This window comes from Peromyscus californicus, unplaced genomic scaffold (genome assembly GCF_007827085.1).
Source record: "Peromyscus californicus insignis strain IS unplaced genomic scaffold, ASM782708v3 Scaffold_3__1_contigs__length_106647218, whole genome shotgun sequence".
Lineage (NCBI taxonomy): Eukaryota > Metazoa > Chordata > Mammalia > Rodentia > Cricetidae > Peromyscus > Peromyscus californicus.
Window position 1 is genome coordinate 14082588 of NW_026294551.1, and position 27261 is coordinate 14109848.

The 27261-nt window shown below is 38.4% G+C and overlaps 1 protein-coding gene across 8 annotated transcripts in view; it reads right to left on the reverse strand.

Moving 5' to 3' along the window:
* Positions 1-27261, reverse strand: part of Cep112 (centrosomal protein 112) — a 494900-nt gene that overhangs the window by 373707 nt on the left and 93932 nt on the right. For all 8 annotated transcript variants that reach the window (XR_008222117.1, XM_052755648.1, XM_052755650.1 and 5 more), the window contains 5 exons: positions 11381-11535; positions 10967-11096; positions 10268-10360; positions 8672-8731; positions 1862-1941 (listed from right to left, as the gene is read on the reverse strand). Coding sequence is in view for 7 of the 8 variants with exons in the window: in XM_052755648.1 (XP_052611608.1) it covers positions 1862-1941; positions 8672-8731; positions 10268-10360; positions 10967-11096; positions 11381-11535 (518 nt within the window). In the remaining variant the exon portion in view is untranslated. The remainder of the gene's footprint in view (positions 1-1861; positions 1942-8671; positions 8732-10267; positions 10361-10966; positions 11097-11380; positions 11536-27261) is intronic.

Below are 27261 nucleotides of genomic sequence, written 5' to 3' on the forward strand. Positions count from 1 at the left end.
ATTGCACAGAAGAAACAGCCCTTATTAAATGAATTGAAGGAAGAGTAACTATACGAGAGCAAAATGCCTCGGTGTAAACATAAGATTATTTTTACCTTGTATATATTTATTCAAGAAAAAAAGCTTGCAAGAAGTCAAGGCAAGTTTTTACATCATAGGGCTGCAAAGCAAAATCATACTTAGGCCAGCGAAATAGCACCATCTGAGATCCACAGCAGTTCACAGTCACTCCTTGAAATAGTCTCCATTTGGAAAATAGCCAGCTTCTGCTATTTACTCTGGAGTTCCGACTTCACAATGACTTCCTCTGATATTTTCCATTTTGGTTATTGCTGCTATACTGGGTGCTAAACTGTTAAGACCATCAGCCCAGTGTTCAAAATGAAGGCACTGACTACCTAGGGAATGGGAGGCATGAATCTATCAGGGAATTTTACTTAAAGTCTAAAATAGTTTCTTTTAACTCCAAATACAATTTGTTATTTTGGTATGGTTCTTTCAAGCCCTTGATGAGTGTTAGTCTTGTAATGAATCAAGATGACAATTTAATGTTTAATGAGAATAATTGCTTGCCTTTTGATCCCCCTTCATAGCATCTGGTTCATAGCTGATGTGAACAAATAAGCAACAAGTCCTTGTGTAGATAAAAACATTACTTCTTGTGATGTCATAGGACATAAATTATTCTAAGATGTTCATTTAGCCAGTAAGCCAATTTACTAATAAACAAAGCCGGGGGTGGGGGTGGGGGGGGGAGAGCTGGGCTGCAGTCTTCCCGGGGAGAATGTGATACAAAGTATGCTTGATGGGAGGTGTCCTTTGGTGTAGTTCTGCAAATGCCTGTGGTTTGAAGGTTCAGGAAAGAAAACAAATTAGCTAGGCACACTGACCTCAGAGAAGCCCCTCCCCCCTTGAATCCCTTGAATCAGGTGCCATGTTGACCTTTCTCCAGTAAAATTCCTTCTGCTCTGTACTGCCACTGCCAAATTTTTTAAATAGCCTACCAAATGGTTATATGGTCCTCTGGGAATGTGTTTTCTTACATTGCCTGACGTATGGTAAGAACTGAGTATTTATTAAGTAAATGAGTATTTTCCAGCTGAAATTTTCACAGTAAAAAACAAAGAAAGTCAAGCAGTCTACTCAAGTTAAGTGAGTGGATGGGAAAAAGAAGCTCTAATGCCATGTACCTTCACACATCGGGTCAGGAGATAAAGCCTTTCCTAAACAATGCTTAGGTAGTAATCCATTTGTGAACATAACAACTGAAACACTTTATTACCCAACAAAATCTGCACAGTGGTTTCTAAAGACTCTAAGAGCTAAACCTCATTTTGTGAGCATGTGTTTCCACTTAAGAGGAAGAGGGCATCTGAAGCCACTGAGTTCGATTTTTTCTCATTCCTATCACATCAAAACAGCTGAACTGGTTCTTCTGCTTAAAAAAAAATCAACTAGTAGACTAAGTCTGAAAACAGAGCTCCATGATGGGAAAGCAATGTGAAGCAACACCCTCCAAGGCTACTGTGAAACACGACACTCAGTCTAGTTCATTTGGCTCTCAGTGTAGTATGAGCAACTTGTCTGCTTTTTACTTTTATTTTTATTTTATGTGTATAAGCATTTTGCCTCCCTGTATGGTAGGACATCCATGCATCCAAGGCCCACAGAAGCCAGAAGGGGCTTCGGATGCTCTGGCACTGAAGTTACAGAAAGTTTCAGCCACTAAGTGGGTGCTGAGACTAGAACCTAGGTCCTGGGGAAGAGAAGCTAGTACACATAACCACTGAGCCATCTCTCCAGCCCCAAGTAAGAGCAATTTTTAAAACAGTAAATATTTTGTAACTTTTTTTTTACTCACTTCAAAGCTTCCTCAAATTTATGGATCTTCCTCTGAGCATTTTCTTTCTCTTTATCAAGTTCACTTTGCAATTCATGAACCTGCCAAGAGAGAGCACATGAAACTCACTGGAAGACAAGGATGCTCAGAGATATAAAGAAACAACACTCTCAAATCCATTCATTCAGACTGCTTAACCACAGAATAATTTCAATGTTCAACTCCTAATACAACTTTTCAATTCAAAGTTAGTAATTAAGTTTGCTTACAAATGAATTGGTATACATCAACATCAAAATTGCACCAATCACTTTGATTTTTAAAAAATCATAGTTTTGACAAAGGAAAGAATTTTCATAGGACTGAAAAGACTAGAATAAATAATGTGTCTGCATTAACCAAACATAGAAGGGCTATTATGAAATCTTCCATTGCTAAGAATGGCTTGTGCACCCATTGACCAAGTTTGGAACAAAATGCCCATCATGATTGTGTCTTTCCTGCGTGTAGCAACCTTTGAGTAGGTGGGATGATAGCACTAATCACAATGACTAAGGGAAAATTCTCTTCACACATTCAAATATGCAGTCTGGATACTCCATGTGGACATTATAGATATCTTCTAACATGGAAGAGAAAGTTTTGAGCAGCTGAAAGAAAGGGGAAAGTGAACGACAGTGTAGTTGTGCCCACACAGCAGTGAGGCTGCAGAGCCTTCCTGAGTGCTAAGAAAGCTAAGAAAGCTCACAACTCAGCATTTGAAAGTATCACTTACAGACCTAGACACCTCCATAGGACTGAACATGAATCTGACGGACAATGAGATGAAAGGAATGACAAAAATCACACACCACACACACACACACACACACACACACACACACACACACACACACACACACTACCACCACCCCACGCACACTCTAAAGCCATGTCATACATAGTATTGGAATTAGCCAAAAGTAGTTAGATATTTTATTTTTGGGGGTTGTTTGTTTGTTTGTTTTTTCGAGACAGGGTTTCTCTGTGTAGTTTTTTGTTGTTGTTGTTGTTTTTGTTTTTGTTTGTTTTGTTTTGATTTGTTTTTTTGGTGTCTGTCCTGGATCTCACTCTGTAGACCAGGCTGGGCTCGAACTCACAGAGATCCACCTGGATCTGCCTCCTGAGTGAGGGATTAAAGGCCTGTGCCACCACCACCCAGTGTAGTTAGATATTTTTAATCAGCTTGGTTGAGGACCTATTTAACTCAAATCCCACGTTTTTCTGGCCTTTCTTTTTATAATCATCTTGAATTTTTCCCTTTGTGTAAGGAAAATAAATTTGTAAAATCAACTGTATTCTTGTAAACCAAAAGCAGTGAAGCCGGAGAGGCAATTTTTCATGATAATATCAAAAAAAGCCTCTACTGATTTCTGTGGTGGCAACCACTAAATCAAGAACTGAGAAGTAGAGGAGACAATGAATGTTGAGGCAGTGAGTGACCAGGAAAATTAGCAGACACAGTGCCCCTTCCTGGTACTGTAATGATCAACTGAAAATATCTCATAAATACTATTTTCTTAGGATGAGAAGAATCACTTCACCTTGAAAATCTTTACCACTAAATTTAATTGACTTTACATAGGAAAAAAGAAAAGTATGTTCACAATTTACCAGGCTCACACTTCAATTGCTGTTTCACTTTTTACAGGTCCTTGATATATATTACAATGCTTGGCATATAGTAAGCATGTTAAATTAGAATATAAACAAACTTTACACATTAAGTATTTTTTAGGAAACCCTAGCTAGAATTATAGAATGAGTTTAAATGGTCAGATCCCTACTTCTCAAGGTATTTAGCATGCTGTGTCTCAGCCCTTCTACAAATGGGGATCAACAATAACCATATCAAAGTATTCTGATAAATGTGAATTACTTCAGGTAAGGCTCATACAAATATGAAAACAAAAATTCTCAATCAATGGTAAAAATGTTAATTTCTGGGGAGGGGAAACTGTGGTTGGTATGTAAAATGAAAAAGAGTTTTTAAATAAAATAAAATGTAAAAAAATTTAGAGCCGGGCGGTGGTGGCGCACGCCTTTAATCCCAGCACTCGGGAGGCAGAGCCAGGCGGATCTCTGTGAGTTCGAGGCCAGCCTGGACTACCAAGTGAGTTCCAGGAAAGGCGCAAAGCTACACAGAGAAACCCTGTCTCGAAAAACCAAAAAAAAAAAAAAAAAAAAAAAAAAAAAAAAAAAAAAAAAAAAATTTATAATTACTATGTCAGATTGAACACTAAAGTATTTCTTGATTATTCCAGGTCATTATGACCAACAGACAAATGTGCACAGTACACAAGGCTGTTTGCCCTTTCATAAAGCAGATCCTGAATTGTCAAGCAATCTGAGATCTTGTGAGTTCTCTGTACCACTCACTACACAATCTTAACCTGTTTCTAATTTTGGCTTCCACTTCTTAATGTGTGTGTGAGACACGCACCTTGATAAACATTTCTAAGACTATCAGCCCCATTTCTGAAGGCTGAGAGAACTAGCTGGATGGGGCAGAAGGGCTCCCCTCTAGACAAGAATGCATGCACTGATACACATGCTTTGAAGCTGTTTTTCACTCACGTTACTATTTCTGTGCCCAGCGTCCCTGACCCATACTGAAGCAGACAGTAAAGGATGTTCTGGGTTTGCTTCCTCTTCACAGAATATTTTAGTATTACATGCTTGAGATCCTTTTAAAATTATCACTTTATTTTGATCTCTATTTCAGGTATTTGCAGGTAATATATAATTAAATACCATGCAAATAATCAATGCATACTGATTTTGATGGAAGACTGTAGCTTAATATTTGTGTTGGAAATATTATATAAATCATTTTTACATAAAACTAGGGAACAATATAAAGATGATGTTACTGCCCAATATCCACCTTTTATTTTTATTTCTATTTCTTTTTCACTTCTATTGCTATGTTGCCCAAAGGTAATGTGGAGTAAGATTTAATATGATTTATTTCTAATCTTTCCTCAATATATAGTTAATACTAAACTATAGTATTTCAGGTAGTTAAGGCACCTAGTTTACTATAAAACATGAGAATTTATTATAAGTAATTGATTTCAGTAGCCATAAGCACATTTATTGAACACATGATAACATGTTCTATACTCCCTTCTATCCCCCAAATGTAAAGAATCAAAAGGGAGTATGTAAGTGAGAAAAAAACTGTGGCTCATGGCATAGCAAAAGGACAGAGCCGGGGCTGTTCCCCAAACCAACCAGCTGGACAACACTGCCCCTTTAGTACTCTCATCTCCATATCCAGTGGTAAAAGTATGGGTGACCTCACTGCATGGCTTTCCCAAGTACTGTAATAGCACAATTTCCTTTCTCTTTTTTAATTTTGGGAAAGGCACCTATCCTTTGAAAGAAAATGTATGTCAGTAGTAGTTAAATACACAATCTAATACTTTGCATATAGAGCTGCCAGGAACATTTCAAAATTATTTAAATATAATTATACAAAGTCTACATGAATACTAAGCACTGGAAAACCCTTACTTTAGTGTGCTCAGAACTTCCATTACATTTGTTAACAGTTACAACAATGATTTTAAGAGGGTAAGTCAAGTCTAGCACATTTTAGCCTGTGCATGTGAGCATCTGCCTGTGTTCTTTGTGTAAACAGCACCATCATTCTTTCCTCAGTGCCTGTTTGGAAAACAAGCACTAGGTTATTTGTAGGAGGCAGGTGTTTCCTTACTAGTAAAATCATTTACTCTAGCCATTTCCTGATTTAACAGATTAGGACACTTCATCAAACAATGACGTTTAGTTTTATGGCCTATTATTTGTTTGATGTTCAAAGATCTGAAGACCAGGCAATAGCCACCAGAGATCAATAAAGACCATGAGATAATATGTGTGTGCTTAAATTAGGGACAGCATCTGATGCTGTTTCTTCCACCTCAAAGACTAGTGGGATGGTATGCTCCCATCCTGCTGCTTTCGCACTGGCATGAGGAAATAATGTCATTCAGATGGCATTTCCTCCTTCTGAACAGATATTCAGAACCACATTTTATATGGAAAGTTATTGAATGTGCACACCTGTAACACTCTCAAAACAAAAGCTCTATACATCCCATTTAGCTATCCAGTTACACAGTCCAGGACTATGTGAGATTTATGTCAGCTCTTTGAGCTGTCAGAAGGCTATTCCCTCAGGGGGGTACAAGACATCAAATCTTCAAGGCTTGCGATCACAGCAGGTTCAATAAAGAAAGAAGAACAGATGTCAATTTAAAGGGGGGATTATGGAATTAATTGTGAAACAAAAGTGACACACTGAGCACCCTTCTCTTTTAATATAAACAATATCAGTAACATTTGCAATATGAACAAATGCAGTTATTTTTCTTCTAGAAATTGTTGTTTTAAACAAGTCATGTTTACACTGAGAACAGCAAAATGTATTCTGGTTATTTTATTTAAAGTGAGGTCAATTGATAGCTCTTGGAAAGGGAATAGCTGCAATCACCATGCCTAATACAGAGGTTTTCAGTCTCCTTTCAGAGGTGAACTTCAACAGCAATAGCCAGTAGGTTACTGATAAAAATGGAATTATAACAGGCACTTAGGCATTGCCTTTCCTAAAAAATCTCCACTTGAACTCACAAGGTAACTGAAAGCAAGATGAAAGCCTGGCCTCTCCATCTCCATTTTCCATCTGCCTCCTTGACTTTGCTTGCTTACCTCTGAAGTAGTCAAGGTTCATCATCCAAGACAAACCTATCTAGGAGCCAGTGCTACCTAATTTACCTCGGGGCCTTTCAAACCAAAGGCACAACGACAAGAGTAACTGAGGGATCTTACTGTCAGTTTTATGTTGTCCTTGCTCCAAACCCCACAACAGAGCTAAACAGTCTCCAGTTAGTGTTCTGAACCTTGGACTCCAAGAACAGCACAGCCTAGCAGGATAGAGCTGTGGAGCACGAACAAGCTTCTCCAGGGAGTCAGTTTGTCCCCTCAGGCAATAAAGATGTCTTCAGATGACCTTGTAGAACTAGAGCTGAGATAATGACCACAGAGTGACCAGGATTGTTTAACTCTGCAGACCACTTGCCCTCCCACTAGGATTCTTTCTCACTTTAAACCTAAAGCTCACATCCATTCCCAGAAGATGGGCTGGGGTCAGTGAGCCACTTTTTCTGTTCCACTGATTAAGCCTCCTTTCTGTTTTCACTACTGCTTGGCTCTGCAGTGTGTTGGGAGGTGGCAAAGCCTTTCTTCTACGGCTGCTGCAATGTGGGCTTTTGCCCTAAGCTCCACTTACAAAACCAATTCTCATATTTCTTTCCTTTAGTCCCTTCACCAGGGAGAAAGGCGGATAGCAGAACCTTAGTTTACTCGGTGGCTAAAAACTCAAGAAAACAGTAGAGGAAACAGCTATCCGGGTCTATCTCTTCATGACACAGTTCTCAGGTGTGCCTCGCTCCTAAGTGCCAGTCCATCCTGTTCCATAGGCCAGCAGATAGAAGAAAGTTGGCACAAACAGCAACAGAGCAGTAGGCCAGAAAGGTGTTCCATAATGGAAGAGAAGCCAGAGGTCTTCCCAGGGCACAGTGGATGAAAAGTCCACCCAGACTAACCCAGTGCCTTACACAGTGGAGAAGACTTCAGGTTTGTTTGCTTGTTTGTTTGTTTTTTGGTAAGCAAAATATTTAGAAAACTGCATTTCTCAGCAATAGAAACTGATATACTTCAATAAAAACATTATTTCCTCTTCCTCTTCAGATACCATTTTTAGATATAAAATATACTAAACATCTTGCATTCAATTATAATGAGTAAAAAAATAATCACAGTTATAGAAAGCATATAAACATAGATCAATATATATCAGAAGAAATCCTTTTCTGTAAATGACAACCACACTCTATCCTATACATCTCTTGGATGTGTTAAGCTTTTGGAAGGCAGGGTGCCTAACTATTCCCAGCCTCATCTTATTACGAAATATGATGCCTTGTCTAATGTAAGCACTGAAATGATATCTATAGAGAAACTAGGTGGACAAAAAAGATGTGTTACAAAATGGACTGAGAATTGTACAATACATACCAGGGTTAGCTTTAGTTTATATATATTTTAATGGAAAGGTAAACCTCATTTTCTGTTATATGCATATTTTACAAGTAGATTAATTTGGCAAATATTAAAAGTAATAACAAAACTATCAAAACATTTGGTTTTTCAACTACTTTTACTTTCCATGTTTTATAGCAAATCATTTCAGAACTGAAATGTCAGTCACAAATCTATATATTGCTGTCTAAAGTATTAATAACCTATTAGTTACTACTGATAATAGGAATATTAAAATACATTGATGAAAATATGCATGATTCTGAATACTAAGAAACTGTTAAGTTTTAAGTAGTCAATGCTTTCACTAATTCAGGATTTTTCATTACATATTCATAGTTTTTATTACATGGATGATACACAGGAATGCAATGTAAATCTCAATAATGTCAAATTTGTAGAAATAAAGTAAAAATCAGGTGTCTATAAGAGCAATTCAGTCAATGATGCTCTTCACTCAGCTACCAGAGCATAAAACTGGAGCTTTAATGTTGGTGTGATTAGTAACTGAGCCAAAGAAGCTGTTCCTAAACATGAAAACTTTGATTATATTGGTTAGCTGAAAATAAGTTAGAGACAAATAATTCTTTACAGGATGGAATAAACATATTACTTTAATAAATCAGCTCCCCTATACTGCTTAAGTTGTTACTTTAAATGTTTATAATTTCCAATCAAACATATTACCTTTTTCTCATAGGTGTGTTTTAAATGGTTCCTTTCCATGTGAAACTTACTTTCTTGATCCTGTGAATAATAAATGTTTATTTTTAGTATGTTTAATATTACCTCTAAAGTTAATAAAATTAGTGACCCGATAAAAGCAATGAATGTACTTGATATCAAACTTTACTTCAGAGTATTGCATGTTATTCGTTTATCACTAAGAGAGCCCTAAGCACCTAATTTTCTAAGTCACCAGAAGGGACATCAGCAACTTTATATTACAAGACATAAAACCTTAGCTGTATGAAGACGTTGCTGTCCTCAAGTACAAGGATTGTTGTGACCTTTATGATTAAAAGATTAGGAATGAGTAACTAAGTCAAGATGGCAATGATAATTATGAAGTTACTTCATATCCTCATTCTTGATGCTCTTTGAGAGAAAATTAATGCTATGAGAAAAAAGAGAAAGGGGAGGGAAGACAGCGGCGTTTGAGAACTTAAAGGGAGAATTCTTCTAAAACACGCTTACATAAGAGACTTTTCTACATCAAACAAAAATCTGATGGCATGCTACACTAATAAGACGTAGAAAGAACGGCAAATAATATATACATATTTATTTAATTTAATATTCCCCTATTCACACCAGTGATGATGTACATTATTGACAGCATACCAAATAATAAACATTAGAACTTAATTTTTTAAATATTTAATATAGGGGCTGGAGAGATGGCTCAATAGTTAAGAGCACTGGCTGCTTCCTCTTCCAGAGGACCTGGGTTCAACTCCCAGTACCCACATGGCAGCTCACAACTGTCTGTAACTCTAGTTCTAGGAGATCCGACACTCTCACACAGACATACATGCAGGCAAAATACCAATGCACATAAAATAAAATAAATAAATCTTTAAAAAATATTAACATAGTAAAATATTTAATTTATATTTAATACATTATATATTGTTTAATATATTACATTTAATATATTTTAATAATTTTATTTTAAATTAGCATACAATATATTAGATATCATTGTGGCATTTTGAACAAAGCATTTTAAGAGAATTTCCTTCCCCTTCATATTACCCACTCCTCTGCTACTCAGAGCTCTCTTGCTCTCATCCCCATACCTTTTTCTCTTTCACGCTCCATATGCACTTTTTCCTAACCACATCTCTCTTTACCATGTCTTGGTCTCCTTTCTTGTTTGTTAAGTTTTAGCCACATTCCTGCACACACAGATGTACATATTATGGGCTAGGAACTACATACACATGAGAAAACACATTCAGGGTTTATATTTATACACTTGGGTCACCCTGCTTGGTATTAGAATTTCCAAATTCATCTATTTTCCTGAAAATTTCAAGATCTCATTCTTAAATCATTCAAAGTTTTATTTCAAAACTAATGTCTAAAAAGAGATCTTTCAAATCAATTGTCTTTTATTCTCTCTATAGAAGCATCTTCATGTGTGCAGTAAATGCCAGGAATACAGTGAGCAATGGCTCCACCCCAAGGCCTTCTTCTAAGTTCCTGCTTAATGACTCCCACCATGCACACAGAAAGTGAAGGAACAAGGACACGGATCAGGCGGAAGTGCACACTCACCTTTTCTTGCTGTTTCCTCTGAAGCTCTAACTCCTGGATCTGCTGCTTTAACTGACAGATGTTCTGTTCCAGATCTTCAATCACTCCAGATGTCTGTGAGGATGGCAGAACAGAGAGCAGAGCACTGACTTTTGTACCGTTCCACTTCTGACTGACATAAAGCTACCCATGAATGTTCAGTCAGAATTGAAGTTATATAAATCTGAATAAAAACTATTTTAAACATAGTATGAAACTTAAATCTACTTTAACTATACAGGGACAGTGGGCTGAGCAGAAATTAGAATACCATTTGAAGCCAAAAATTCCTATTTTAAAGTAAAAAAATGTAAATTAAAATCTGCATAGTATTTAATGCTATGAAAATGTAACACTGAATTAAAATTTTATAGAAATTTTTAAAAATTTAAAAATAAGGATACAATAAAACAAGCATTTCAAAGCACACCACTGTATGTGAGCAGCGGCACTTCCAGAAGCATGTCTCAGAATTCCTTTCTTAAACCTTCAGTACTCAGCTGTGTGAGCTACGAGACATTTAGCGTTTTCGGTGTTCTAAACAGCAGCAAATGTTTTGAAGTCTTGTGATTTCAAGAACAAAATGTAGACGGGGCTAATTTCACATAGAAATGACTGGCTGCTACATGGCTGGCCACAGCTGAACACCCGTGTAAATGTGGCTACCCACATGTACAATACCTTAGAAGCTGAAAGCGCGTGCTCTTGTTTCAGGAGATTTATGTCAGAATCGTATTTGGTTTTTAACAATTTCACATTTTGCTCATAATCATTTACAAGATGTTCTTTCTCTTTATGTAGTATGTTACGCCTAAAACAGTAGGATAAAAAAACAATTTTCTATATTTTTGGAACCAATCTCTAAAATGGATATCTTAACTAAATTCAAGTACATTATCTTTCAATATATAAAGTAAGTATCCAAATTTTCATCAACTGGTTTCAAACATGATGTTCTAAACTACTTTTAGAAATCTGTAAACAATCCTATTTCGGTAGGAATGTCCTAAGATTTACTGCTAGTCTGCCTGCCTGTCCAAGGCCATTTACAAAGTCCGTCAGCGCTGGGCCCACAGACAGCTGACTCAGCAGTACCTCGTCTTCAGCTCCTGTAATTCACTACATGTCATCTGGTAACATCTTTCAAGCTCCAGTTTTTCTTGAGTCAATTTCTGCCTTTGTAAGTTACTGTTCTCTGCTTCCCCAGTCAGCTGCTGGACGCGGTCCTCCAGTTCTTTGATCATGTGGTTCTGCAAGAACAATTGTTAGGAAGGTCTCTAACCAGCTTTTCAAGCATGTGGCCCAGTGAGCACTCTGAAGAAACATATTGCCTATTAGAAGAATATGGACAAATAAGTCATAATATTGGTAAAATAGAACTCTCTAAACTAACCAAATCTTTTAAAAACCATTGTTTACCATAAAATTACCAGCATGTTTATACATACTCAACCATTCACACTCATTCATGGGATGTTTACTGAGGCTGACAATTTTCCAAGAGAGCAAAGAGACAAGGCCCACTCCTCAGGTGGACTGCAAGCCCTTTGTGCCTTCTCAGTATAGTTTAGATTTGTCCTTCTCTCACACTGTTTTAATAATGATATTTCAAAAATGAAATCCATAACCTTCTATATTAATGCCAGGAATACCACATAACATATTCATGATTAGCAAGTATACAGGAATATTTTATCTCATAAATTTTTATTCATTTCATCTGTAATGGTTTTTCTATTTCATTTAAAGCAGTTCTCTATTTTTCTAAAGTATTCAAAAGCAACATTTAAATAAATTGCCTCTTTATTATTTGGTATTTAAGTTATTTTGAATTCATCACTTTGGCAGGACTGCATTTAAATCCCAAATAAAGGTGTTTATGAGCTTCTGGATGCTTAATCAAAACCATGCTACACCAGCAGGAGCTGAGAGACAACTGGTTTCCATTTTAACAACTACACTTCTAATAAATGCAAGTAGGAAAGCTTAGTGTGGTATTTCTTTTCTATTGTTTTTCTATGACAAAGAGTTAAGATTCAACATTACTGTTAAACCCAACACCTTTCTTCCATTCACCTTTTCTTCATTAGAAAACTAAATAGATAGGCGGGTTAAATTTTGGTGCAACAACTTCCAAATCTGTGAAATGAAAATCATTCTATCTGCCTAAAAATAGCACATTGATGAATTCTGTAAATGATCCAGAGCAGACATGTGACTTCGTTCAAACCCACTGCATTCCCTCTGCCTCTTTGTTGAGCTTAGCAGTCCTTAAGAAGATGAGCAGAATGTCTAAGGTTCTCTGAACTACCCCGGCTCCTACACAGTAACTGTGTGACAGGAACATAAACGGGACTCTTTGCTCTCCAGTGTTAAGTGGTGGAATCAAGGGGATCTGGAGTCCTTCTTTTCAGGAACTGATGAAAAGACAATAGGTAGGAAAGCAGAACTGCAACTCCACCTCAGTGACTGTAGGGAGGATGTTCTCTTCATAAGGTAGTGGCTACAGAACATCACTCTCCCATTCAGAACATCTAAAAACACAGAAATAAGTCTGGAAAAAAATTAGCAGGAAGGTGTTAGAGGATGCCCAAGAGACTGGATGTAAGAAAGAAGAAGAACACTAAAGATGAATTAGCATTTTCTAAGTTGCCTCCTCCCCTTTTCAATCCTAGAGGTATTTTCTAATCTTGGATGATGAGTGAGGACTGGACAAGAAGTCAAAGCAAAGGTTGCCAAGGCAGCTGAGATTTGAGACTGCACAAAGTGCGGGTCGGGTCTCCTTGTCTCCTATGGAGAGACGGGGACAAGAATTTCAAAGTCAAGACAAAGATTACCCAGAGTAAAAGACATAAACGAGTGGTCATTATGAACTCTTAGAAAATAACCTAGTCATCAAAGACATAAACCAGGAGCAAGGGGCTGAACTGCTGCAGATAAACCAACAGACTTTGCTTAAGGAAAAAGAGTCTCTGTCAGCCAGAAAATAGTCTCTTTCTACAATATTACTAACTGAATATAGTGAAGAAGAGAGAAATGCTCAGCGGAAAGTACAGGCTACTTTTTTATAAGAAAAGAAAATAGATGATAGGAAACACATCCACTGTTTCAAGGAAAAAAGCAGTAGACATTGAAACAGTATTGTGATCTCAACTGCCCAGCAGCACTGAAGATTAACAACAATGATAAAGTGAACTCTAAAGTTTAATTTGGGAACTGAACAACCATTAAAACTTTACGGGATCTAAAAAGGTATCTGTGAGCAAGATACTTTTTTAAATAAAGCAAATGCTCAGAAGTGACTCCTTGTCATTTTCCTATTGGAAGCCATGGTTTGAACTGGTGGTCATTTCCTCAGACACCTGGAGATTCTGTAAATCTCCACAATACTAACAAGGACCCTGGTGACAGACAGTCACACATCCTTACTTGTCTGCATTCATTTGCAACTGCTATCTATGCTCCAATAAGAGAATAGCAAATGTTGGTGAGGATGTGGAGAAACTGAAAATCTTGTACAGTACTGGAAAGAATATTATAGTGAGGGAAGTAACCTCGGCCCCCAAAGACAAACACTGTATATCCTCTCAAATGCAGATCTTAGACTGGAATGTTTGGACAAGTGCATTTAAGTTGGAGTGTCAATAGGAGCCAGGAACAAAGGAACCATGAGAGGCTACAGACGGGTCAGGGAGATGAGGGTGGTGGCAAGACTGGAGAAGGAAACATTTAAAGGGGGTATGGGTAGGAAGACATTGGAAAGCAGAGGGAGAGAGTCAAGCAAAACATGGAGGCATGAAAACATAGAAAAGCCTGTTATTTTATAAGCTAAATGCAAGTCTGACTTTAAAAAGAACTTGAATGAAGTACTCTGTATAGGTGGTTAACTTTGCTCCCAGAAGTCAAGGATTTCAAGCCAGAATCCCAGTGCCAAGTGTAGAATACTCCATTATGAGTTGTTGGCCAAATAACCTCCAGAGGTTCCCAAACAAGTGAGAATGTTGTCACTGCTCACCAGAACTATAGTAAGACACTACTGCTTCAGAAAGTGCACTCTGAATACAGAACAGAAAAACCAAGCTGGAACTCAGTTGGAAGCTTCTTCCTTGCTGGTTACCATTTACATATTCATAGTGCTGAAAGGTGCTATGCAGCTGATGGGGGAGAAAATTCATCAATGACCACACCCAGCTATAAACCCTGGGTGCTACAATGCAGAACTTCATAGCAAAATATGCCCACAAGTACAATAGTAGCATGAATATTCTGGGAATAATTTTCCTCTGATTGTTTTTGAGCTTTTCCCCCCATATGGAATGGTATAAGACTATTCAAAAGCCTATGGTGATGGAGTTCACAAGGAACTGCTGTGGGATGAATGTGTGGTGGTATTGTGTTCCCCAAAATATTGTGCACCCTAATAAACTTATCTGGGGTCAGAGAACAGAACAGGAACTAGATACAGAGGCTAGAAAATGGTGGCACTCACGCCTTTAATCCTAGCATTCCTGAGGCAGAGATCCACCTGGATCTCTGTGAGTTTAAAGCCATACTGGAAACAGCCAGGAATGGTGACACATGCCTTTAATCCCAGAAAGTGAGCCTTTAATTCCAGGAAGTGAGGGCAGAAAGCAGAAAGGTATATAAGGTGTGAAAATCAGGAACTAGGCTGGTTAAGCATTCAGGCTTTCAAGAAGCAGTTCAGCTGAGATCCACTTGGATGACGACCGAGAGGCTTCCAGTCTGAGGAAACAGGATCAGCTGAGGAATTGGTGAGGTGAGGTAGCTGTGGCTTATTCTGCTTCTCTGATCTTCCAGCATTCACCCCAATACCTGGCTCTGGGTTTGTTTTTATTAATAAGAACTTTTAAGATTCATGCTACAGGAATGTATTGCTGATGTTTCACTAAATGGTCATGTAGTTAAATTGCCTTCTCATTTACAGTTGTACTCACTTATTGGGGCAGCTCTCAACTTTGGTCAGAGCAGCCTCTTTCAGCAACGGCAGCATCCACACTGGTATAAGTGCTGAGAACAAGTGACCACTGAATGCTTGGCCCCAAACATGTCAAGTGTTGCCTCTCTAAAGCCCAAGAAACACTAGGATAGGAGAGGTGGAAAGACTATGAGAACCAAGGGATTGGGCACTGCTCTGGATAGAAGGCCAGCAATTGTGAACACAGCAGCTGTGACTATCTGCACAGGCCAGAGAATGACAGTTAGAGGTAGAGATCAATGGAGAGAAGAAGGGAGGGAGGAAGAGAAGGATGAGTAGGGGAGAAGGGAGACAGGTTGGGGGAGAGATGAGGAATGGATAGAGGGAGGGAGGGAGGAATGATGGTTGAAGGGAGGGAAGAACATGAGGGTGGAAGACTAGTTGGGAAGGGAATTGGTAGGAATGGGAGGGGATGCTGGAGGGTAGCCTGGGAATGAATGTACAGAATCACATTGGGAATCACAGAAATCACATAGAGCCATGCTATTGTCAAGAATATTTAAAACAATTAAATTTTAAAAAAATATTTTTTAAAGATTTAAAACTTGTGATCACAATGGAAAATAAAGTTTGCTAGAAGAAAAAAAATCCTAAAAATATAACCACCAAACAATCTACCAACCTTATTTCTGGAGGTAGTTACCCATCTCTTCACCCTAAAATATAATTAAGATCTCAAAGATCTACTGGAGATTCCATGTTCATCCTGCAACGATTCCCAAAAGGTAAGATGTAGAAACAACTCTTCACATAGCCATGAAAGAAGGAAAATCTGGCCTGATGTGGTAGCACATGCCCTTAATCCCAGCAACCAGACCTTGTCTTTCTAAAAAAAAGAACATTTATCAATGTGTTGCAACCTGAATGAACCTTGAGGACATTATGTTAAGTGAAATAAGACAGTCATAGGACAAACACTGAGTGCTTCCAATTACATTGTGTGTCTATAGTAGTCAGATATCCATATAGAAACAGAAAGTAGAATGGTAGCACTGGGGAGGAGAAAAAGAAGACTTGATGTTCACATACAGGGAGAGTCAGTCACAGAACACTGGAAGTTCTAGAAATCTGCTGTACAGTACTGTGTATATGTAATATTGTTAGGAGGGTAGATTTTATGTTAGGCATTTTTTTTTTTGGTTTTTTTTTTTTTTCTGTTTTTCCGAGACAGGGTTTCTCTGTGTAGCTTTGCGCCTTTCCTGGAACTCGCTTTGGAGACCAGGCTGGCCTCGAACTCACAGAGATCCACCTGCCTCTGCCTCCCAAGTGCTGGGATTAAAGGCATGCGCCACCACCGCCCGGCAGGCATTTTTTAACAACAATAAAAAGGTGAGAAAAAAAGGATGGCCATAATATATCACACTAAATGTGAGCATATGCAAATATCTTCCCAAACTGAATACCCAAGAATTCACTGGCCATGAACATATTACAATGAAGAAGATAATGACAATAACTAGCAGTGAGTTCTCATTGTAGGCCGGGAACTATGTAAAGTATCAACAAGTGCTAGCAAGCAGTAGGCCATTTAACACACACCACACCCAACTATGAGATAGGAATTACTAACATAATTTTAACTATTGAGAAAAACTAAAACTTAGCAAATTACTCTTCTGGCAAAATGGTAACCAGCATAATGGAGCATAAGATCTTCAAACCAAAACCCACTCCACTGTGTCTATCATATCATCATCAAAGCTTGCCCTCACAGGCATATGTTTACCACATGCATGCCTGGTATCTGTGGAGGCCAGAAGAGGGCATTAGGTCCCCTGGAACTAGACTTAACAGGCCATGTGAGCTGCCATGTGGCTACTGGGAACCAAGCCCAGGTCTTCTCTTAAGCACTGAGCCATCTCTCCAGTCCTCTTAATTGTTGCTGCTAAAAACCACTGGTAAGACAGGATTTGTGTTAAAATGTGATGGTTATAGGCATTACACACACAAATAATGTATGACAATAGGGGTGAAGTGGTGAATCCTGCTCATTTCTGAGCTCCTTCATAAGCAACTCATTCCAAGTAAAGTAAGACTCGGAAACATACTAGATAATCTTTAAAGTGGTAAAAATCACAACCCAGCACCACAAAATTTCCCTTAGCTCATTACCCAGTCAGGTCTTGAATATATGCCCTGGTAGATTAGATTAATATCAAAAGGCATCAGGTTTAAAATACAACAAAAAATCTTAAAAAAAAAATCAAATTTTAATTATTTATTTTAGGTGTGTGTGTGTGTGTATGTGTGGGTGTGTGTGTGTGTGTGTCCCATATGCATACATATGTGGGGGCACCTACAGAGGACAGAAGACTATGAGAGCCACTGGAGCTGGAGTTACAGGCAGTTGTGAGCCAACCAACATGGGTGCTGGGAACCAGATATGGGTCCTTTGGAAGAGCAAGAGACAATCTCTCCATTCCCAAGAAGTCTGTTTTAAAATATATAAGTAGGAGATGAAGCAATGACTCAGTAGTTAAAAGCACTAACTGATCTTGCAAAAGATCCAGGTTCAGTTCCCAGCTCCCACCTGGTGGTTCATGACTGTCTATAACTCAGTTCCAAGGAATCCAATGCCCTTTCTGGTCTCATACGTGCACATACATACATCTAGGCAAAACATTTGAATGCATAAAAATAAATAACATTAAAATATAAAATATATACCTAAAATGCTCTAGAAATAAAAGTCATTGCCTACCCCACCCTCTAGTGGCAATGTTAGTGGGTTTGTAAGTAGGTTAATATGTGAATACTTTCATATGCTTGCATTTCAAACTTCATTGCATAATGAATACTGTTACACTACAACAGAGTATAACAACTAAAATTTAAATCATGTCATTCTACATACTCATGAATAATCTTTTTCTATCCTGAATTTATTATTTCTGTAGGCTGATTTTTTTTAAAAATTCCACCAAATTACATTTATCTTTATATAAATATTCCTATTCTAGCATCATGAAATTATAAAAAACTACATTCAAAATTACTTCATAAATAATGGAGATTAAGAAGAATAATCCCCCCACCTGTCCCTACAACATATTCCCTCAAGTTCCTACCACTTTTCAAAGTGAAGTTTCTATCTGATGCCACACCACCTGCAACACACCTAAGACCATATTTTACTGGATTAGCAAAGATTATTTCTTTAGACAAATCCTTAGCAAATAATGAAAAGAATATGTAAGTAAAATTCAGATCACTGTTAGATGGCTGATAGGTACATCGATGATATAGATGCAAGATAGGTGCCTGATGGGCAGATGGATAGGTAGGTAAATAGATAGGCTGGCAGACCACAGATAGATCCAAGATCAAAAACAAAAGAAAGAATAAAAACAGTCTACTTGGTACTGACTATGAGGATTGACAGATTATGTGGTCCTGAGCCTGAGTCAAAGAGAACAATTGTCTCTAAGGAGACAAAGAATGGAAGTCAGGAAAAGCATCCAGAAATAGAAAGAAAGAAAAGCAGCCAATCAAGCTAGGAGAAAGGGGAAGAGAGGGGAGCCAATAAGACCGAAAAGGATAAAGCCACCTGTTACAGAAATCTTAGAGTGAACACTCGTAAAGATCTAACTATTGGTAAAAGTTGTCATGATTTCTAAGATGCAGACAGGTATTGAAAGTAAGTCAAAGTTCCCTCTGCATTAAGATCTTTACTTAACATACAAATACTTGTATACAGACTGACATATATAATTTTAATTAAGAAGAAAAATGTGTGGTGTCAACTACTCTGATTACTTATCTTAAAATAAACTCTGAGCATACACTGTTTTGCACATAATTCTATGCTCAAGTGAAGAATTCTTAAGAGCATAATGTCAGAAGAAAATACAAAAGAAGGAGGGCGGAGGGTAAAATACAGTACAAATGTCCAAAAAGTTGTAAGGAATGATACTATTACCGATTTATCTAAAAATAAATCCTATTGTCCTGGCAAGTTTTTTTTTAACTTTTATTGATTCTTTTGGATTTCACATTATGTATTCTGATCCCACTTATCTCCCTGTCCCCTCAAATCTGCCCTCTGCCTTGCAACAACCCCCAAACAAAACCAAATGTAAAAGTAAAACTAAAAACCAAACAAAACAAAGAAACAAAAGGAGAGAGAAGAATCTTGTTGTGGAAGCTGTAATGTGGCCTATTGAGTCACACAATTTACCCATTAGTCCATTCATCTTTACTTGCAAGTATTCCTTGCCACAAGTCATTGGCTTCTGCTACACCACCACCACCAATAATGGGTTCTCACTGGGGCTCCTCTTGGATAACCTGTGGTTGTCCTGTGTCCTGGAGAGTCTACTGTTTGGGATCTGTAAGTTAGTCCCCTTCACCAGCTCCAACAGTTCATAGATGAGGTGGATGGTAGACCAATTCATAACTCTGGTTGGGGTCTATGATGATTGATATCCATGGCCTCTGTTAGCACAGGGGGTCACTGGAACTATGCCCTGCCCTTCACTGGCCCTAGAATTGCTGACCCTGTCCCTCATTGGATAATACAGCAGGAGAGTTGGCCCTGCCCCTCAGAGGAGAGCTGCCCCACACACACTTGGGAAAGATGGCCCCATTCCTTACCACAGGCATGCATCTTACCTGGGAAGCACACTAGAGCTGACCCTGTGGTCAGGGATGCAGGTGAGCCGACCTAAAAGTGTGAGAGCAGGAAAGCTGATCCCTACTTGCCTTGTCTACTATGTGGTGGCATGGGTGAGGAAAAGATTGCCCCCGCCCACCCTTTGCTACCTGTGACAGGCAAGAGAGCTGATCTTGGCTAGTTTTATGTCAACTTGACACAAGCTAGTTATATGAAAGGAGGGAACCTCAATTAAGAAAATATCTGCAGAAGATCCAGCCATAAGGCATTTTCTTAATTAGTGATTGATGGGGGAGGGTGCAGTCCATTGTGGGTGGGGCCAACCCTGTGCTGGTAGTCCTGGGTTCTATAAGAAAGCAGGTTGAGCAAGCCAGTAAGCAGCACTTTTCCATGGCCTCTGTATCAGTTCCTCTCTTCAGGTTCCTGCCCTGTATGAGTTCTTGTCCTGACTTCCTTCAGTGATGAACAGTGATGTGGAAGTGTAAGCCAAATAAACCCTCTCCTCAAGTTGCTTTGGTCATGGTGTTTCATCACAGCAATAAAACCCCAAACTGAGACACCTCTAGTATACAAAACTCTGTACATAAATATACATATATAGTTTAAAGAAGTTTCCTTGTCTGGGCTAACAATGCTCCCTCCAATAGACAAAGACCATCTAATAAAACTCCAACTCAAAGCATGAGAGTCCCCATTTTGAGTTGGTCAATTTTGCCCAAGAGACTCCCCAAACCACTTTAGATTACTACTGCTATTGCCTTTGATCGTCCCCCAGAGGTAAAAGGTAAGTCTCTACAGTTGAAGACACCACACACTTCAGCCCAGAGGCTCCTGACCTGGAGCTGACCTAAATGCCTCCTCTCCAAGGACTAGTGTTCATGGTACCAGAAGAAGCCACGCAAGCTTCCAAAGAAGGTAAACAACCAACAGCCCTCAACAGCTATGACATCTACAAACCACAACAACCGCCAGCATAACCCCATAATGATAAGGCTGTAGTAGAGGTAAGAATACCTTGGTAGTAACTGACAGCTCTCTAATTGTACCCACTCCACATTAAGGAAGTAAGTCTTAGGAAGGAGGGGTGTTTAATCTCTATGAGGTTAATAACGTAAAAAATGAGGAGTGGCGGGCCAGGGTCACAGTGCAGTGACAGTGCACTTGCCTATACTAAGATCCTAGCACGGGGGGAAAATCCTGCTTAGGACTGGAGATAGTGTTTTAGGATTTGTTTGAGAAGAAAGTTTTTATCTATGAGACTCCTATTAAAAATTTACTGCCAATGTCAAAATATATAAATTGCCTAGACAAAATTACAATACATGGCCATAAAATAAAACAAGACTCAACAAAAAGCACAAATGTTGAAAGTACAACAGAGGACCTAATTCTCCCTGACAGTCCTGTCTTCCATCCTAAGCCAGGTCTTGAACTCTCCCTGGCTTAGTTATTAAATCAGGAGCTGCTCACAAGCTCTCTGCAGCACTGATGAATGTGCATTTTAAAATTCAACTTTCAGAATGCCTCAAAGTTCCAAAACCAGAATGAAATCTCTCTGAAGATGACCTTTTAGATCTAAATTGCACTTTTCTTTCCAAATGGATAAAAATAAAAATTCTACTGTGAAACAGATTTACCATTTATATTACTTACTTAAGTATACCAGTGGGGGCAGAGATGGTTGTCCAACAAAGTAAATTTCTTAATACTATTAAAATTTACACATAAATGTTTAAAATATAAAACTTGGTTAGGCATACTTTGTCCAATAAAAAAAGAATGAGTAGAGAAAAAGCCAATAATTGATTTGGATACTAAACATATGAAACACTTAAAATCAAGGAAAAAGCAGAATTTAGAAATGGATCAAGGAGATAAATAAGCAACCTTAAATGATAGGAAACAGTGATAGAACTACAAATTAGACTGTGACATTTTCAAAGTTGTAGGAATGTTAAGTTTGCTCATCCTGAGTGCTCCCAGGAGGAGGGGATGACTCTTAAGTCCCCTGTGTTGAAGCACCAGTTGTTCTCACCACTTGGAAAAAGTGAATCACAGGCAAAGGAAGTAGATTCTTCAAAACATGCACCCTAAAGGGGGGTTTCAAGCCACGATCTAATCCAACATGAAATCAAGGTGCAAATCATAACTGGACATTTTTAATGAGATAAAATTAAACAAAAACAAGAGATTGTGTCATAGTGAATGGCCAATGGTAAAAGTGACACTCTTGCAAGTAGGTATATGTTTTTTATGTGCTTATGTACGTTTTGTACACAATTTATAAATTTAGTCCTTGGAGGAATTCTGATTTAAAAAAAATCATAAATGAGTAGCAATTCTGAAAATTCAACAAGCTCCTGAGACCCTTTGATTCTTGGTAGGTCAGCGAGATCAAATTTATTTTTAAATAACATGAAGACATTGATCTTTGTCTATGCAGTTTCTAGAAGTGACATTATATGAAATCATAATAGAATGAATGCAAAAGTGAATGAAAACCCAGTCACCTTCTACTAAGCCAGAGATTAAGATTGACAGAAGTGAAAAGCAATGGTATATGTCATTCAGTTTCTTTTCTTTTATAAAATTTAGCTGTTTATATATCTTTATTATATATGTACATACATAATACAAGCATTTATATTTAGTACTTAGACTACAAGTTATTAAAATATTGTTATCTATGTTCACATGCAATGGTTTTATTGTTTTATTTTAAATGAATCATTAATTAAAGTTTTATTAAAAAAATGGTAAAATCCCAAGCATGAAGGCAGACACCTGTAATATCAACATCCAGGATGCAGAAGCAGTAGATTTTTAAGTTTGATGCCATTCTTGACTATAAATTGAAACCTTCTCTCAAAAGGCCCCAAACAAATAAATAACCAACCCCAGCAGCATAAACGAACAGAACACAGCATGTGCCAGCCATCCTATTATGAATAGCTGAAGATGAAAGGTACCAAATTCACCCCTTTGCCAGCTAGTTCTGTAGCAAAGAGAAAGCACCAGAATAAGCATGCCTTTCTCTTTCGTAGATCCAATTAGTTACTTTTCAGTATTTTCAGTCTTAAAGTGGTAACAATTAGACATAATTCTTTAGCTGCTGTCCTATGCTGCACCTCACCTCCAAAGAGATACTGAAACCAATATCCAAGACTTGTAAGTAATGCGACTGTTCGTTCATTTGTTTGTTTGTTTGTTTGTTTGGGACAGTGCTGGAAATTGGACCCAAAGCTTTGCACATTCAGGGCAAATTCTTTACCATTAAGACCCATTACCAGATGTAGAAATATTTGAATGGAAACAGAATATTTTCAGGCTCAGTATGAATCACTCTGGGTTGGAGGTTCCCGAGGCCAAAGACAGTTGGCCTCACAGAAAGGCTATGTTAAGACACGGGCACAGAGCCACACAACAACCCCAGGTGATGACACAGCTACAGCTGGAAGCCAAAGAGTGTCAAGGACTGCCTGCCGCCACCACAAAGCGTCTTTCTCCTACAGCATCTTCAAAGACAACAGGTTCTGCTGACACTCTGAGTTTCACCGCTTGCCTGGGAACTGTTAAGGCAATATATCTGTGACATTCCAACTCACCTAAATCACAGTCATTTATGATGGCAGTGCTAGGCCACTAATGCACCTATCACCATGCAAGGTTTATGTTTGTGTGTTTTAATGACAATACCCAGCGTTAGACTGACAATAGAAGCCTGGACAGTCACATAAGGCTTTTCCAACATTGGTTTTATTACAAAGACACTTTTCTTTCTTTTCGTCCTGTTTCTTCCACATGTTCAATAACAAGCAAGTAGAAGTGTATTCTTTGTTTTTTTTTAATTCTCAAATATAATGAGAGACAACAGAAATGAAGCCATTTTTATTTACTTTTAGGTGTGTGTTTTTTTTTGCTAAGCAGAATGTATAAGTAAATTATTATGATGAAGTATTAATCAGTATCTTTCTTGATAGATACATTATTAACAGGAAGGATATATATATTTTATATACTATATATATAAATTTTTATTTAGCTATAGAGAAAATTAAATAGTGATATTTGCAGGAAAATGATCCTAACTTGGAATCATTATATGAAATAAAATAACTCAGACTTAGAAAGAGAAATACCCCATGGTTTTTTTTCTCATATGCAGATTCTAGATTTTACTTTGTGAATGTGCATGTGTCCATGTATGTACATCTGCACGTGTGTGTATGTGCATGCTGCAGTTAGAAACAGCAGGAAAGAAGAACTCTTGAGGGTGGAAAAAAAAGAGGGAAATGGAACACATGTGAGATGAGGGCAACAGGGGCTTTGGGAGAAGAAGCAAGGGGACAGAGAGGGACACAAGGGATGAGGGAGAAGAGTGGGAAGGGGGACAAATAAGAAGAAAATGTGCATGAATGCTATAATGAGATCCATTATTCATATGCTAGTTTAAACAATGAACAAAACAATGACAACAGAGAAGCAGCTTTTCTTCAAATTGTGAGTCTGCATACCTTTTGAAATAAGAATAGCTTTGGTTTAGAAACGATTGCCACCATTATTTAACATTTCATATAAGCTCTAGTCAATGTACAGCACAGTGAAGTAAAATAATTGTTACCTATGTGTAAAGGGTTAAAATCTGTGACAAATATTTATTAAAAAAAGTATCTTTCTAAAAATATTGCTCCTTTATTTTATGTGTCTGGTGTCTTGTCTGCATGTATGTCTGTGCACCACATGCGTGCAGTGTCTATGGAAGCATCCACCCATCTGAAACTGGAGCTACAGATAGTTGTGAGCTGTGGTACAGCTGCTGGTAACTTACACAGGTCCTCTGGATGAGCAACAAATGCTCTTAAGCAATGAGCCATCCCTCCAGTCCCCCAAAGTATGTAACTTTTAACAATAAACATAAAAAAAAATCAGAAATTATATTCTAAAGAAAAGAGATTCTCCAAATGTGGAAAGCTGATTTTAAATGTAGTCATCAAAAAAAAAAAATGTAGCCATCAAAAAAAAAAATGTAGCCATCAAAGGAAAGGGCTCAGGCAGGACAATTCTGCTCAACAAGGAAGAAAGACCTGAGTACCAAGAGTAACAGTAATGGTGTTAGCTAAGCCAGAGAAACTAGCTAGCCATAAACAATGGAGACCTTCATGGAAGAGAAGTTACATACACAACAGCCAAAACAGATAGAGAGGAAGAATGACTCAAAAGTGAGACTGGAAAAACAAAGGCAGTCATCCACTGTGGAGGCCCAAATTACTCAGGGTCAGAGAATCTGAGCTTGCTTTACCAAGCAGGGTTGAATAAGGGGATGATTTGACCACAGGAGTGGTTACTAGGTGTTTGGAAGGGTCTGCACTTGGCTGTGCAGTATGCTTTGATATAGCAAGGGGGAGGTCTTTTGCCCTGCCCCTTGGCATTGTTATAAAAAACCCTTTTGAAGAGACAGAAGGAGCCGGTGGATTTTGACTTAGGCCCTCCCGAGGCTATCCTGTGTTTCTGTCTTTCCTCTCGTCTTCTAGGTCTCTTTCTAGCTGTCATTTCTTATTCCTCTCTCCTTCTCATAGGAAACCTTTAAAAGGTGGGAGCTGGTTTCCCACAAACCACATGAAAACAATGAAATTAGATTCCAATCTTTCACTAGTCACAAAAAGTAACAACCAGAGAGATTAAAAACTCATGTAAAAACAAAACTTTAAAACCTTTAGTAAAGCATATAGGTGAACTATCCTGCACTCTCAGTAGAGAGAGATTTGTTTAACAAGACACAAAAAGCAGAACTTGCATGGCAACACACTGGTGAGGCTTGCACGGAAGACTAGCCTTAGCTACATATTAAGTACCAGACCAACCTGAGAAACATAGGGCAAGACTTGTTTCAAACAAAGGAAAAGAAAGAGAAGAAGAATGGGGAAGGGGAAAAAGTGGAAACAGAAGAGGAAGGGGAAAGAGAAGGTAGAGGAAGGATAAGAGTAGGGGGAGGAAGACGGGAAGAGAAAGGGGAAAGGTATAGGAAATAGGAAGAGAAGAAATGGAGGAATAGGAAGGTGAAGGGAAGGGGGAAAATGAAAAGAGATGAAGAAGGAAGAGAGAAAAAAGAGTGGGGCTGGAGGCAGGGAAACAGGAGGAGAGAAAACACAGAAAAGACAGCAGTTATAAAAGATGAACAAATCTGATGAAGTTGGGGCTTCTTTCATTGAAAGATCACCTCTCCCTCTAAAGACCATTAGCTGATTGTTATAACTTAGGGACACTATCTCTCTCCTAAGTTATATTCCTTTAGGATTGGTGAGGCCTGCTTCTTACATATGGGAAGCTGCCAATGGGCCTTTTCAGGAGTCTCTATCCTGAGGCTCACCATTTCCTCACTACTTGAACAAGCTCTATCTTAGTTTGCTTTCTATTGCTGAGATAAAACACCAGAACCAAAAGAAACTTGGGGAGGCAAGGGCTTATTTTGCCTCCACTTGTATATCATTGAAGGAAGTCAGGGCAGGAACTAAAGACAGGAACCTGGAGCCAGGAACTGATACAGAAGCCATGGAGGAATGCTGCTCACTGGCTCGCTCTTCACAGCTTGCTCAACCTGCTTTCTTATACAGTCTCAGACCACCAGCCCAAGGGCGACATCACACACAGCAAACTAGGCTCTCCCACATCATTAAGAAAACACATCACAGGTTTGCCCACAGGCCAATCAGATGAGAGCATTTTCTAAATTGACATTCCTTTGTGGTGATATTGTGTTCCCCAATATACCGTAGTGCACCCTAATAAATTTATCTGGGGTCAGAGTACAGAACAGCCACTAGACAGACATAGAGGCCAGAAAATGGTGGCACTCACACCTTTAATCCTAGCCTTCTGGAGGCAGAGATCCATCAGGATCTCTGTGAGTTCAAAGCCACATTGAAAATAGCCAGGCATGGTGACTCATGCCTTTAATCCCAGGAAGCAATGGCAGAAAGCAGAAAGGTATGTAAGGTGTGAAAACCAGGAACTAGGCTGGTTAAACTTTTAGGCTTTTGAGCAGCACAGTTCGCCTGAGAGGCATCCAGTCTGAGGAAAGAGGATCAGCTGAGGAATTGGCGAGGTGAGGTGGCTGTAGCTTGTTCTGCTTCTCTGATCTTCCAGCATTCACCCCAATACCTGGCATCAAGTTTGATTTTATTAATAAGACCTGTTAAGATTCGTGCTACATTCCTTCTTTCCAAATAACTCCAGCTTTTGTCAAGTTGACATAAAACTAGGCAGCACAAGCTCTCATGGACCAATAAAAAAACTTGATCTCCTGCTTTTCCAAATACATATCAGAATAACAAACCAAAGGACATGAGTTCTCAGTCCAAAATAACTAAG